Below are 16,057 nucleotides of genomic sequence, written 5' to 3'. Positions count from 1 at the left end.
GTACAGAAAGCAGAATAGAATCCCACTATTACAACATCCTGGAATGACCAGGTCTGGCCCCTGGGACAGGGCTTTGGCTCTGTAGTTTTCTTAAGGAATCCAGGACCCCTCAAACTGCCATATGTAGTCAAGCAAAATCACCAATGATTTGACTCTAGTACAGAGAGGAAGAGGAGAGAGAGACAGGAAAAGACAGGGGCAATATGTTAGAGACAAGTGAGAGGGACCAAGTTAAGGAAAGTAAAGCATCATCTGTACCTCCTGTGATCTGGACACAGAACAAGGCCTCATGCCAGCACGCTTATGGTGGTTCAGGTGGCACAACACCAGGTCTCCCAGGTAACAGCCACCAAGAGTGAGCAAGCACAGCACTTGACACACTACAAATGCCTAGGCTGTAATCTGTTTGGGTGAAACGACTCAGCCACAAGTGATTAATCAAACACTTGCATTGCTTGCACTCTTGATTAGCAAACTCAGTACAGTCACCATCAATGTGAAGGCAGCACAACGCTCTCCCCACCTCTGCCACGCTCCCCCAGGTAGCATCATTGCTTTCCTAAGTTCTTGCTGATCCATCACTCCCATCACTGAAGTTTTGATATTTCAAGGGAGCTGTTTGGATGACTCAGATAATCATCATAACTTGCACTGTTAGCGCTAAAGGTTTCTCCCATGTTATGACAGGGTGTGGTGGGAATGGAACGCAAGGAACAAACAGAGTCTACCTGAACAGCCCCACAGACATCTCAGCTGCAAGCTGCATGAAGATCTGCATAGCATGGCAAGATAGGTGAGGATGAAAAATCATCATCATCACATCAGTTATCAGAATAAAACAACTCTAAATCAATTGGAGCTGCACAGCAGCTCTGCAAATCCTATTTGCAAGTGTTGACAGCTCTGCATTTTCGCTTGGATCTGAATTTGGTGCCCAGGATAACAACTACAGACAGAACAACAGCAACTTGAAAGAGCTGTGTTCCTGTCTGCAGGCTCCAGTGCTGGGGTTACCCTTCTGCACCGTGCTGAGTGTGTTTTGTCCTTGGTACGTTTCTGCCACTTGCCTGTAGTTAGTTGCACATCAGAGACTCAGACTGAATCTTTTCCCTTCTTATTCCCCTTTTTTTTCCTAATTTTACTCCAAATTTCTTCATCCTTCTCTCTTTTAAAAATGTTAGTCCAGGTACTTTGTTGTTATGGTAGTTTCAAGAATACATTTAGAGCCTTGTTTAGGTTAAAACTCAAACTAATTCCGTGGTGCTAGAGGTTTTCCTGGTTCATGTTGTTCAAGGTGGGCCTTGTTTACACATGAGGAAAGCAACTGGCACAGGTCATTGCCACTTACATGTTCTGGTAGAAGTCCTTTTGTTTGCAGGATAGTCCAGCCCGTGGATCTGCCAGGGGGACTATGTTTTCTATTCCTTGCCTTTGCCTCAGTGGATCAGGCTGTTGAGTTTGCACAGCTAGTAGCCTGTTACTGATGCATCAGATACATCTGAGTGCTCAAAGCTGCTACAGCAGCCTTTTGGCTCAGAGGTGGAAAGGGAAGGGGGCGACTTGGTATCTAGCACCCAAAGACTGGACTGTTTGCTTCTCAGCTATTCCAACATGACACTTCAAACTGGACCTCCACTGACATACCAGGATAGTTTGTCCATCCAGAGGATTACTTAAAGTACCTCTACAAATTAAAAACCTATTCTGCAGTAGCTGTGCTGATTGATTTTCTTCCCCTGATCCTGTCCCAGCAGATAAGGCCAGACATGCAGAGATGTGGTGCTAAGGGATGTGGTTTAGCACCAGACTTGGTAGTTAGATAATGGTTGGACTTTAATGATCTTAAAGGTCTTCTCCAACCAAAATAATTCTGTGAATGAGCCTACACAACAGGCAGGGAAGAGCTGGACAGCCTAGCAGGTAGGTCATGCACTGAATAACACGCAGCAGTCCGTATCTTTAGCTGCAGTGAGTGCCTGGCCACCTCTCTGCATGGAGAACAGGTCAGACAGGAGGCTAGAAAAAGCACAGTCCTACTGGGTCGCTTTGAATAAACAAGCCTTGACCTCAGCCAAATAGCTTAGGATTGTTGATAAAGAAGAACTTTGTTAGGCATTGGCCACGCTTGCACTGGCCAATGAAGAGAGGCTGGGAGGAGGTCTGGTGAAGGGGAGGCTGAGGAACAAAGCTGCCCAAACACCAAGGGAGGTCTGGAACGCTGCAAAGAGCTACAGACAGACACAGTTCATCGTAACAGGTCAAAATATGAGAAGACAAAGGAAGATGGACATCAGGGAGGATGGTAGTCCACACCTGTATTCGTCTTTTCCATGACTAGCCCTCTATCTGTCAGCTAGCCAACCTCTAGCCAGTCAGGGTCTTTCTCCCCTAGTTTTGACTAACCTTTGCCAGTGGTTTTGCTCCCTGGCTTTACCTTCTGGTACACTGACATTACACATTTGAATAAATAATAATTAAAAGACATTGGCATTGAATTTTGCTGCAAGAAGCATTTTTCCACCAGAGAGTGGTGCCTGCCAGTCACACAGCTGCTTGTCAGTTACCCACAATTTTGTCTGGCAAAAAACAAAGATACTAAAATATAAGCACAGAGTAGTCAGATCAGCAATGCCTACCTGTGCCCTCTAAATTATTTCTTCTAGAACTACAGAACATTGCTTGGAGTGTTTCTGCTCACAGGATTTTCCACCAGCTGCCTGTGGCCTGAAGTGCCAGGGATCTGAATCAGACTGTGCTGGTTTGAGGCTAGTTGGAATATTTTAATGAGAGAAATTAGATCATTGACTGTGAAAAGAGAAAAATAGTGATGTTGATATGTTCTGGTGAGAGACATAAAGAGTCAAATGTAAACAATTTTGGAGCGGGCTGCCCAGGGAGGTGGTGGAGTCACCATCCCCGGAGGTGTTGAAGAAAAGAGTGGATGTGGTGCTTGAGGCTGTGGTCTGGTGATGAAGGATGCTGAGATGAATGTTGGACTGGCTGATCCTGGTGTTCCTTTCCAACCATAGTGATTCATAGTGACCAGATGTTGTGCTGAGGGATTTGGTTTAGCCAAGGAGCTGTCAGTGTGAAACTAACGATTGGACTCGAGGAGCTTGAAGGACTTTTCCAATCTAAGAAATTCCGTGATTCTGTGAAAGTCTCTCACTTCTTTTTCAGTCTGTGTGCCTGGATGCATCTTGCCTTCACTCCTCTGCATGACACCCATGTAACCCAATGGAATCGTTTCCCTCTAACCCCTTTGTCATCTCTGGCATCTCACCTCTACTTATCTACCAATTAATCACCTCAGCTTTCAGGGGAGGGTTTATTTTGGTTATTTCTGAGACAATGAGGGGTGGGAAGAAGGAAGGGGAGTTGATTTGGAACCCTTCTGAGCAGTCTTGCTTCTCAGGGGGGGTTTTGAATTCCTGTATTACTTGTAGCTTGTATATAATTGCAAATCCCTGTAGATATTGTGTATTTATGCTTGTAAATATGTGCTGGTGTCTCAGTTCTAATTTAGATTTCCAGAGACTCAAATAAATTGGATAGAACCAATAACTATTTTATAGAGTGTCCTTCCCTCTTCCCCCTTCTTTCCCAAAAGAAAGGGATTAGATATAGAGAGGAAAAGGTCAGCACACCCAAATAAATAAATCTCACTCTGATTTCGAAGTTAAAAAGTTTAACAATAACTTAAAGAGGTATCTGAGGTAGGGAAGTTACAAAGGTACAGGGAAGGGAAAACAGAAAAATGTGTAAATACAACCAGATTTTGATGGTGATGGGTGGCCTTGTGGGTGGTGGCCACATGGTAAGACACAGAGAAGCAGGAACAGGATGGTGATGCTGGTAAGCAGGGAGGCAGGGAGTGCAGAGAGAAAGAACAGGAAGTCCCCTGCTTTTATGGACCTTTAGACAAGAAGGGGGAGTTAGCTAACCATCACCTGGTGGTGTTCAGACCCACCCCTGGGTAGGGGTCAAGACCACCTAGGGTCAGGTTCAAGGTCACTGCCCCTGGAGGGTTAACCCTGTACAGCTGTGATGTAAATATGTAGCTTCATTTTAACTTCCAGCTGTCTGAGCTATTCACAGTATCACAGTATCCCAGTATCATCAGGGTTGGAAGAGACCTCACAGATCATCAAGTCCAACCCTTTACCACAGAGCTCAAGGCCAGACCATGGCACCAAGTGCCACGTCCAGTCCTGCCTTGAACAGCTCCAGGGACGGCGACTCCACCACCTCCCCGGGCAGCCCATTCCAGTGTCCAATGACTCTCTCAGTGAAGAACTTTCTCCTCACCTCAAGCCTAAATCTCCCCTGGTGCAGCCTGAGGGGAAGAAACTCTGGAACCACCACCCAGACTCAGAATCCCCCTGATGCAGCTGAACTAGAGACATGTTTGTGCACATATCTGAATGTGTCTTGCTTATTTTGCAGATTGGCAATTTAAACAGAAGTCAGTGCAAGAAACAGGCATTTGCTTTGAATGTAACTGGGTGAGTCACAGCACCTCCAACTACCCAAAGCCTTTAGATAGTGTCTAAAAATAGAACCAGATTTAGTGTTCACAGTCAAGACCGATACAAGCCAACACTGCTACAAACCAGTTCTTCTACAAGCCATAACAGCTCACCTGTGAATCACTGGAACATAGTGACTAACCTCTGGTGGAAATTAGAACTTGTTGCCTTACTCACAATTTTCTTTCTTACATCAGAAAGACCAAGGACGAAATAAATCTGGCCTGGCTTAAGTGTGCCCCCAGAAGGAAGAAGAGCCAGAAGATTTATCATTTATAGCAAAAGCTTGAAAGGAAAGAATGAACGGGTTAAAAGTGATGACCTTTTTTATCCTTTCAGTTTCTGCTAGTAAGTGAGCACAATCACTTTGTTGATCAGGCTTTTTGAGACTTGCTTTTGTCTACTCTCTACAAACCACAGGATGCACAAAAAAAATGCACAAATGCAAGAAACATAAAGACAAGAAAAAGGCAAGAACAATGTACGGAACAGATCTGGATGACAGTCATTCCAAAGGCAAAATTATTACAGGCTATTATCTTGTTGTCTGGAGCAGTCGTGGACCAGCTGGCTGTGATGTTCTGCTCAAAGCTAAACACAGACAGGAAACCGCATGTCTGATACTGTAAAAATCGTTTGTCTTCCTGCCACAGCTAACCAGGCAGGCAACCCAAAGAGTCTGTTTTCATTTAAAAGAAACACTCATCCACAACAATAAAAGGGGAATGGTAAAGCCTCGATTCTGCCTCCTTCCAGCTGGAGTTAATAGTTGTGTTTGTGAATGTGCCACAAGTGCTACAAACTGCAGTTTTGCATTACTCCAGCTTTTAACTGTAGGTATGTACTTACCTACACTTTTCACCACTGTTTTCATAAGTCACCTAGGCTGCTTACAGCATATGCTAGTTTGAAGCAGGCTAGAATGTTCTGGTGAGAAGAACTAGATTACAGGCTGTAAAAAGAAAACAATGGTGATGTCTGCTTCGCTCACAGCCTTGCTGAGATGTATAGGAACAAGAAATGAAAACATTAGATAACCACTCGGCACCACTCTTGCTGGGGCTGCTGGCTGAGCTGTACCTCTCTAACCTCACCCTCCAGTTTAGGCTAATCCACTTTGCTTCCTAAACTCTTGGCCGAACCTCTATTCTTCCTTGGGACTGGGGTAAGGTTGAGAGGGGTAGGGGGAAGGTGCAGGGGTGGTTGAGAGCCCCTCCTGGGCACTCAGGTTTCTGGGAGGGCTGCTGTGTTTCTGTATTACCTTTTACCTTGTATATCTCTGTCTATAACTGTATCTACTGTAACTCTCTGCTTGTATATTGTGCCAGCTGTAAATATAAGCTTCATTCAATTTCCAGAGCTGGCTGAGTCTAGTCTGGGTGGTATCTAAAGTGTGTGGGGGGTGAGGAACACCCAAACCATCACAGTGACTTACAAGGAAAAGCTCCACTCTGAAGAGTGAATGGAATCAGGATAAAAAGACTGCTCTTACAGCTTTTAGGCTGCTCTGGAGCTGTGAGGACTGCAGAGCTGAACGGAGGCACTTGGTCTGGAATTTATAGCACAGTTTTCATAAACACACACAGAAGATACACATTTGTCAGAGCAATTGTATCCAGCTACCTGGCTTCAGAAGAAACAGTTATTAGGTGACTCACTTATAACAAATTAGCCAAAATCCACAAGGGTGTGGTTCACTTTGTATAAAAACTCCATGGACAGTAAGAAGAACCAGAGGGCTGGAAGATCTGTCATATGAAGGAAGGCTGAGAGAGCTAGGGTTGCTCAGCCCTGAGCAGAGAAGGCTTAGGCAGACCTCATACATGTAGATAGTAGGCTGAAGATGAGCCAGCAGTGTGTCCAGGTGGCCAAGAGAGCCAATGGCATCCTGGCCTGCATCAGGAACAGTGTAGCCAGTAGGACAAGGGAGGTTCTTCTGCCCCTGTACTCAGCAATGGCCAGGCCACACCTTGAGTACTGTGTCCAGTTCTGGGCTCCTCAATCCAAGAGAGATGTTGAGGTGCTGGAAGGTGTTCAGAGAAGGGTGACAAAGCTGGTGAGGGGCCTGGAACACAAACCCTATGAGGAGAGGCTGAGGGAGCTGGGGGTGTGCAGCCTGCAGAAGAGAAGGCTCAGGGCAGAGCTCATTGCTGTCTGCAACTACCTGAAGGGAGGCTGTAGCCAGGTGAGGGGTGGACTCTTCTGCCAGGCAACCAGCACCAGAAGAAGGGGACACAGTCTCAAGTTGTGCCAGGGTAGGTCTAGGCTGGATGTGAGGAGGGAGTTGTTGTCAGAGAGAGTGACTGGCATTGGAATGGGCTGCCCAGGGAGGTGGTGGAGGCACCGTCCCTGGAGGTGTTCAAGAAAAGCCTGGCTGGGGCACTTAGTGCCATGGTCTGGTTGACTGGATTGGGCTGGGTGCTAGGTTGGACTGGATGATCTTGGAGGTCTCTTCCAACCTGGTTGATTCTATGATTCTATGAAAACTCAGGGCTGAGATAAAGACATAAGTTATGAATTGAATATAATGTAAGATATCGTAATCAGAATGCATAATCACCTAGCTAATAATACAATTAATCTTGATAAATAATCTTGATTAAGATTAATAATGTAATTAATCTGGATGATTATCTTAGCCTATTTGCAGAAGTGCAGTTAAATGCAGGAAAAAATCTAAAAGAAAGAAAAGCAGTGAGCTACCCCAATCCCACCCATCCTACATCATCCCTGCAGAAAAATCAACACCTAAAAATGCAGAACACAGAACGTGCAACTGGAACAGGAAGCCTCCCATGTTACAGCCTGAACTTCAAGGCCCATTACACCTAGCATCAGCCAGCACTTTCATTTTTGCAGCTGGCATGACTGCAGCACAGTATGAGTAACAGTAGCAGACTCAACTCAATCCATGACAAAGGCCCAGCTTGCCAGGGTGCTGAGCCACCTCATTTACATTATATTCTTACCCTGAAAGGCTGGACTGGATGATCCTTGAGGTCCCTTCCAACCTGGTGTGCTATGATCTATGAATCCAGGAATCATAGAATCAACCAGGTTGGAAGAGACCTACAAGATCATCCAGCCCAACCTAGCACCCAGCCCTGGCCAATCAACCAGACCACGGCACTAAGTGCCCCAGCCAGGCTTGGCTTCAACACCTCCAGGCACGGCAACTCCACCACCTCCCTGGGCAGCCCATTCCAATGCCAATCACTCTCCTTGACAACAACTTCCTCGTAACATCCAGCCTAGACCTCCCCTGGCACAACTTGAGGCTGTGTCCCCTTCTTCTGCTGCTGGTTGCCTGGCAGCAGAGCCCAACCCCACCTGACTATAACCTCCCTTCAGGTAGCTGCAGGCAGCAATGAGGTCTGCCCTGAGCCTCCTCTGCTGCAGGCTGCACACCCCCAGCTCCCTCAGCCTCTCCTCCCAGGGCTGTGCTCCAGGCCCCTCCCCAGCCTTGCTGCCCTTCTCTCAACACCTTCCAGCAGCTCAACACCTCTCTTGAATGGAGAAGCCCAGAACTGGACACAGCACTCAAGGTGTGGTCTGAGCAGTGCTGAGCACAGGGGCAGAAGAACCTCCCTTGTCCTGCTGGCCACACTGTCCCTGATGCAACCCAGGATGCCATTGGCTCTCCTGTCCACCTGCGCACACTGCTGCCTCATCTTCAGCCACTCTCTCCCAGCACCCCCAGGTCCCTCTCTGCCTGGCTGCTCTCAGCCACTCAGTCCCCAGCCTGTAGCACTGCTTTGGGTTGTCGTGACCAAAATCCTTTCATTGGTAACATGTTCACATGTAAAACCAAGACAATCTGTTAGAATTAGGTCCTGAGTCAACCATCACTACCAGTATTTCCTCCAACTGCTTTAAAGACTACCCAAGGGGGCTTTATGACCACCCAAAGTTGATTATGCAATCAGGGATCAGCAGTCAGACTGGTTTCAAATCAGCCTTGGGAAAAGGATGTGAAAAAAGCATCAGATATGGATAGTTCAGGCAAAGGGAGGCAAAGACTTTCTAGTTTGCTTTTGGCTTTTTTGGTGTTTATACAACCTAAACTAGTTAGCACTCTTGCAGGGCTGGGAAGCCACTCCCACATTTATTGCCTCAGTGCAGTGATGCACTGTGTTTCCCAGTAGTGGTAACAGTGTTCCAACTCTTTGATATCTCAGATAACAAGAACTAGGAGGTGATTAAGGATAGCTTCTGTGTGCCACGCTCACTTTGAAATGTGTGCACACAAAGTTCCCCAAGGGATGCCTCACACTTGCCTGTTACAGACCCAACCTTATAGGAGAGTCATTGTGGGATGCAGCAGATAGGAGACAGCAAGGTGAGGTGTGTACAGTGTATATGCACACATGCACACCTGTGTGTGCAGCATGAAGTCCACCAGCACTGAACACACCTGGACTGACTGCATTTACAGGATATATAAGCATTTAAGAAGTGCAAGAGGGACAAGTTATGCACTTGTGATTTGGTCAATACTCAGGCTTCGACACTTTACCTGAACTCACACAGACATCCTCGTGCTGTACCATGACGTAGCACGTCCACCAGTGAATGAACTTCATGCTCACCACAGCACAAGTACAGGCCATCAGTTACAGCTGAGAAGCTCAGTTTAAATTCACATCCTACCAAACCATTCAGGTGTATTTGCTGGCCAGGAGAGCCAAGGCATCCTGGCCTGCATCAGGAGCAGTGTGGCCAGCAGGACAAGGGAGGTTCTTCTGCCCCTGTGCTCAGCACTGCTCAGGCCACACCTTGAGTGCTGTGTCCAGTTCTGGGCTCCTCAACTCAAGACAGATGTTGAGGTGCTGGAAGGTGTCCAGAGAAGGGCAGCAAGGCTGGGGAGGGGCCTGGAGCACAGCCCTGTGAGGAGAGGCTGAGGGAGCTGGGGGCGTGCAGCGTGCAGAAGAGGAGGCTCAGGGCAGAGCTCATTGTTATCCACAACTACCTGAAGGGAGGTTGTAGCCAGGTGGGGTTGGGCTCTTCTGCCAGGCAAGCAGCAACAGAACAAGGGGACACAGTCTCAAGCTGTGACAGGGCAGGTCTAGGCTGGATGTTAGGAGGAAGTTGTTGTCAGAGAGAGTGATTGGCATTGGAATGGGCTGCCCAGGGAGGTGGTGGAGTTGCCGTGCCTGGAGGTGTTGAAGCCAAGCCTGGCTGGGGCACTTAGTGCCATGGTCTGGTTGATTGGCCAGGGCTGGGTGCTAGGTTGGGCTGGATGAGCTTGAAGGTCTCTTCCAACCTGGTTGATTCTATGATTCCATGAAGATGCCACACTAGGGCCTTTCAAAAAAGGCAAAGCCTTAAATATGGTCTCTTGTTCATCCTTTACAATGTAATTAGTATGAGCTGCATTTTAGTGTGTCAACTAACAGCTCTAAACATCTTCCTTTCACTTTTCATCACCTTTTAAGTTCAATGTCTTGAGCTGAGTGTCAGTCTCACTTCAAAAGGAGGACAGTTTGACAGAAAGAAATACCCTCTGAACCGACACATGCACACACACATGTACACAGGCAGAAAGAGAGTCTGAGACTTTGCAAGACTGGGAAGAGACCAAAACACCTCCTGTAATTTTTCCCCCACAAAAAATGATTCTAAACCTCATTGATATGACACAATATTATTTGTAGGGCTAATTATTCAACCTACCTGCTGGAAAAATGAGCATATCGTTGCATTCATCACCTGTACAGGAACACATGAACATCAGTCCTCCATCTTCTTTCTTTTCCCTCATCAAACACTGCTCTGAGCTGGAGTCATCCAATATGTGACCATACAGTGTTTTCTGAGGATCGTGGCATATTGTTTCTAATGTCACATTTTCATCATTCTGTCTCCTAAAAGTTAAAAGAAGAAAATTTAAATCAATGAAGTAGTACTTCAAAAAGAGAACAGACAAACCAATGCCTGCCCAAAGTCTGCCTCTTTTGTCTACTTGAATGGGGTTTAGAGTATCCTATGTTCCTCTGCAGCTTTCCTGAATGGGGTAAATCTGGCTGTGTCTGGCATCCTCACACTGGGACATCTGTACCATGGCATAGCTATTCCTGTAGCATATTCCCACTGAGGTCCAACCAGCACCTTTGAAAATCTCACCCTGAATTATTCAAGCTAATGCTCAACTAACTGCTGTGAACTTCAGAACATACTTTTGGGTTTTGTGGTCACTGTGCAGACAGTAAAAAAATCTGTGGGGAGTCATGATAAAAACGGAATTGTTTTCTCAAAATCTGAGGAATTTCTAGTGACTTGGTTTGTTTTGCTCCCGAATCCTACATTCAGCACAATTTCTGCACCAGTTTATCCATACAATAATAATAATAAAAAAAAACAACTAGAGCTGCAGTGTGTTGTGGTAGGCCTAAATAGGCCAAAATAGGCTTGTACATGCCCTGGCTTGCCCAGACATATTTTTCTGCTCTCCTTCCTTCTGCTGATAGGAGAAGCAACAGTGGGAAAGAGGACAAAGAACCTGGAGCCACTGAGTCTAAGGAATCTGGCTTGCCCAGACTTGTTTTGCTCCTGTTTGCATCCTGTAGTAAACAAGGTACATACACTTGGTTTGTGCCTGCCTCATGCAAGGCCTATGTTCTTCCCAAATTTGTGTAGGAGAAGCCTATGGCTTCACCTCATATGTTCAAGCTTGGCTAACTGCCATTCTGATTGGCTACTCTGTGTCCAAAGGCCCATTAGGTCTCAGGCTACATTAATAAACGTTTAAGATGAGCAGGTAGAGACAATGTGTTTGCTGCATGCTTGCTTGCTTGCTGCTGCTGTTACTGCCATTGTTGCCTTTGTTTATCATTCTCTCTGCTTCTGGCAGTGTCATTGACTCACTGCATCCTGCCATGCCCTACAGCATCAAGCTTTGCTAAGCTATAAGTTAGCTCTGCTGAATAACAAGCCCTGTGCTTTGGGTTAGTTTGCCTGGAAACGACACTGCTTCAAGTTTACCAGGAACAGGCATAAACACCTTCATGCAATAGGCCTGCATAGCCAGTGTGACATCTGTGCCAAGACAGCACATTGCAAGACTACACCAGCCAAGACAAGAAGCCCTGGAAGGGACACGCAGATCATCCATGAGGGGCCAGGACTAGGTCAGGGATTGTCTGCCTCTTTCCCCAGCAGCCTGTAACACCTGGGAAGAATTACAAGCCTCAGCAGGTGACAAGAATCATAGAATCATAGAATCAGTCAGGGTTGGAAGGGACCACAAGGATCAAACAGTTCCAACCCCCCTGCCATGGGCAGGGACACCCTACCCTAGATCAGGCTGGCCAGAGCCCCATCCAGCCTAGTCTTAAACACCTCCAGAGACACCAACAGAACCCCATGAAAGTGGGTGCTGACTGAAGCTGTAGCTAGCCCCATGAGTCAGGAGCTAATTTTTGTGAGCAAATATTCATAGACTCTCTCTAAGAAATTCTCTAAATAAATTTTGTTGTGCCTTCTGCCTTAGTAGCAGGAAGGAGCCTCTCAAGTCCCCTGGTGGGCAAGAGGTATAATTGAAACTAAGATCCTCTTTCCAGTTCTCTGTTTAATGTTTGCATTTTCTAGTTATTTCTTACAGTGTTCAAGTTTCACCTGTTCCCTGTGTGTATAAACATCCAAACCCTGCATTTTGAACATTGTAAATAAGTTTTCTGGTGAGATTTAATGTTAGTAAACAATTTTTGTAGTTATAAACAATCTTCACCTGGATATAAAAATTGATATTGATTATTAATTGTGCATAACTCTATAACACGGTGCTACAAGCAAAATATTTACAGATGATAATCTGTATCATAGTTCTGTGTTTTGCCCTGGTACACAGATTTTATTTGTCATCAGAGAATCACAGAATCAAGCAAGTTGGGAGAGATGAGTCAAAAACAAAGAGCCCTTCAAATACAGGTCTCAGCTGATTTGTGTTTTGGATAAATTTGCATGAAAAGTTCAGAGTGTATCTTCAATTGCACTACAGCCATTCTGTAGAGCAGTAATAGACACTGACCACTTGCTAAAGGAGCACAGGAAAACTGCTACAGCACACTGGACTGATCCTGCATTTCAAGTGTCTACTTCCAATTTTGCTGAGGAGTCTCTTCAAGTCAATGCACACAACCAATCCCTCAATAAATGAATGAATCAATTACTTATTTCTGTAAGTGGTTCTCATTATATTCTCCAATCAGCAGCAATGTTGGAAATACTCAGTTCTGTTCCTTTTCCCACTAACAAACTCATTACTTCCTATTTCTGGAAGTGCAAAACAGTTTTTAGACTAGATTGCAAGTTTAGAGTCAGAAAATTCTCATCCATCAGTCACTACATACACAGAACATTTATTTTTTTACCATTAAGAAAAAGTATTTCTACCTATATATGCTAAATAATCCTCCTGTGATAGATTTGCATAATGTAGTTCACTTTGAAACGTGGGAGAGAAGAGACTTTCATCAGTAAGTACTACCACAATCCTCTCTGGGTGTCAAATCTGTTGCTGCTGAGTGCAGCGGGTGGATGCATCTTAGTGGTTGGAGTAAAAACACAGCTCTTTTTGCAATAACTAGATAACAGAAGAATAAATAATCTACTTAAATAATAAATTCAATAGTAAATTGTGGGAATGCAGAGTGAAGAAGGATAATAACAGGTGGATGCTGACCTTGGTTCCCACCAGCTGCTGGCTACCTTATCTCAGAAGAGATAGATAACAGACACCTCGTTAAAGAGGAAAACAAGGCATGGTTTATGCTGATGGAGTGGGCTGTCCTTGCTAATGTGTAGGTGTGTGCCTTGTGGCCCTGAGGGTATTTACTGAGAGCCAAATGATCAATAAAGGTCTCTGGCATAATTCACACTGAATTGTCTGGAGTCCCTGTGGCTTTGCCTTTGATCACACAGATCTGTGGGGCCTTGACCACGTTTCCCGCAGCAAGCTAAATCAGGGGTGTTGCAACACCTGAGCTAACCAGGTGTTTTGCAACAAGAAATAGAAGAAAAACCCAGAAACATCTTACATCAGAATTGTTAACCTCAACTGGAGTAAAAACACAGCTCTTTTTCAGTAACTAGGTAATAAATAGAAGAATAAATAATTAATTTAAATTATAAATTCAATAGTAAATAGAAGAAAAAGAACAACTCTGAAACATCTTACATCAGAATTGTTAACCTCGACTGGAGTAAAAATACAGCTCTTATTCAATAACTAGGTAATAAATAGAAGAATAAATGATCTATTTAAATAATAAATTCAATAGTAAATAGAAGAAAAAAAACAACTCTGAAACATCTTACATCAGAACTGTTAACCTCAACTGCAGTAAAAACACAGTTCTTGTTCAATAACTAGGTAATAAATAGAAGAATAAATAATCTATTTAAAAAATAAATTCAATAATTAATTGTGGGAATGCAGAGTGAAGAAGGTTAATAACAAGTGGATGCTGACCTTGGTTCCCACCAGCTGCTGGCTACCTTATGTCAGAAGGGATAGATAACAGACACCTCGTTAATGAGGAAAACAAGGCATGGTTTATGCTGATGGAGTGGGCTGTCCTTGCTAATGTGTAGGTGTGTGCCTTGTGGCCCTGAGGGTATTTACTGAGAGCCAAATGATCAATAAATGTCTCTGGCATAATTCACACTGAATCGTCTGGAGTCCATGTGGCATTGCCTTTGATCACACAGATCTGTGGGGCCTTGACCACGTTTCCTGCAGCAAGCTAAATCAGGGGTGTTGCAACACCTGAGCTAACCAGGTGTTTTGCAACAAGAAATAGAAGAAAAACCCAGAAACATCTTACATCAGAATTGTTAACCTCAACTGGAGTAAAAACACAGCTCTTTTTCAGTAACTAGGTAATAAATAGAAGAATAAATAATTCATTTAAATTATAAATTCAATAGTAAATAGAAGAAAAAGAAAAACCCAGAAACATCTTACATCAGAATTGTTAACCTCAACTGCAGTAAAAACACAGCTCTTATTCAATAACCAGATAATAAATAGAAGAATAAATGATCTATTTAAATAATAAATTCAATAGTAAATAGAAGGAAAAAAAACAACTCTGAAACATCTTACATCAGAACTGTTAACCTCAACTGCAGTAAAAACACAGCTCTTATTCAATAACTAGGTAATAAATAGAAGAATAAATAATCTATTTAAATTATAAATTCAATAATAAATAGAAGAAAAAGAAGAACTCTGAAACATCTTACATCAGAACTGTTAACCTCAACTGCAGTAAAAACTCAGCTCTTATTCAATAACTAGGTAATAAATAGATGAATAAATAATCTATTTAGATAATAAATTCAGTAGTAAATAGAAGAGGGAAAAAAAACAACCCAGAAACATCTTGCATCAGAATTGTTAACTTCAAGTATCTTTCAGTATATTGAACACAGATGTGAGTTACAAGCAGGAAAGCAATGCCTTGGGTAGGCAGGTAGCTGGGACATTCTGAATATCAGAGCAATGAAGGGAAGGATTAAATAATGATGAATGAGTTTGTGTTCCCCTTCCCACTCCTCTGAGGAAATAACTTACCAGATAGCCACGCAGACTTCACTGTGCTTCTCACAGATAGAAGTGATGTTGCAGTTGCTCCTGCACTGATGTTGATTTGAGCATGTTGTTACTTTGATGTCACAAAACTTGCATAGCTTTGGCATTTGAAATCCACTTTCTTTATTTCTGTCTATAGGGGACATAATTTCAGCTAAAAGGAAAAAAAAAAAGGAAACTCAGTAACTGTAAATTGTCAAATTCTATTACTGCTCATTATGAAGATAAAGTTCTTATCAGCAGCAAATATTCCCTCCTTAAACTAGAAAAGCTTTGCTATTTCACAGGGACCAACTTTCTTTACAACAGGGCAAGTGTCAAGACTAAGCTAATCAAAATGAATTAAAAAAGTTAAACCAACTTCTACTGACTTCAGAGTGAAAGTTGCTTTATAACTTGCAGAATCAAACCTATTACGAGTCCAGTTTACACTGAAATAACTACTCTGCACTCAGCCCTCCGCACTATTATTGTCCCCCCTGTACAATATATCGCATCGTGGTCGGTGTGCCAAAGAACCTGTTGGATGCCACGGATGCCAGAGGTGTCGCATGGTAGGTGGCTGACATCATTATGACATGGATCATGGTGAATTGTCCAAGTGTGTCTTTATAAACCTGAGGCATAACCTGGGTGCTGTCCCTAATCTGATTATTGTTCGTACAGGAAAACACAGCTGGAACCGACTTCCAATTTGAAGCAGATAGTCTGCCAGAGGCTGTGGGTGAAACTCATGCTAGCGGTGCAATAAAACATCTGTGCAGCTCACACAGTGTTACTGGGGCCTTCCTGGGCTACCTCAAGGGGACTGTAACTTACAGAATCACAGAATAGACCAGGTTGGAAGAGAGCTCCAAGCTCAGCCAGTCCAACCTAGCACCCAGCCCTGGACAATCAACCAGACCATGGCACTAAGTGCCCCAGCCAGGCTTGG

The 16,057-nt window shown here is 44.2% G+C and overlaps 1 protein-coding gene across 2 annotated transcripts in view; it reads right to left on the bottom strand.

The window, feature by feature from the left end:
• Positions 1-16,057, bottom strand: part of TGFBR2 (transforming growth factor beta receptor 2) — a 90,328-nt gene that overhangs the window by 33,414 nt on the left and 40,857 nt on the right. For both annotated transcript variants that reach the window (XM_064169753.1, XM_064169754.1), the window contains exons 2-3: positions 15,106-15,277; positions 10,203-10,393 (exon numbers count right to left, since the gene is read on the bottom strand). In XM_064169753.1, coding sequence (XP_064025823.1) covers positions 10,203-10,393; positions 15,106-15,277 — 363 coding nt within the window. The remainder of the gene's footprint in view (positions 1-10,202; positions 10,394-15,105; positions 15,278-16,057) is intronic.

The sequence above is a fragment of the Pogoniulus pusillus genome, chromosome 32 (assembly GCF_015220805.1).
Source record: "Pogoniulus pusillus isolate bPogPus1 chromosome 32, bPogPus1.pri, whole genome shotgun sequence".
In the NCBI taxonomy this organism is placed as follows: domain Eukaryota; kingdom Metazoa; phylum Chordata; class Aves; order Piciformes; family Lybiidae; genus Pogoniulus; species Pogoniulus pusillus.
Note: the sequence above shows the minus strand (reverse complement) of the source record. Positions and strands in the feature narration are given on the sequence as shown.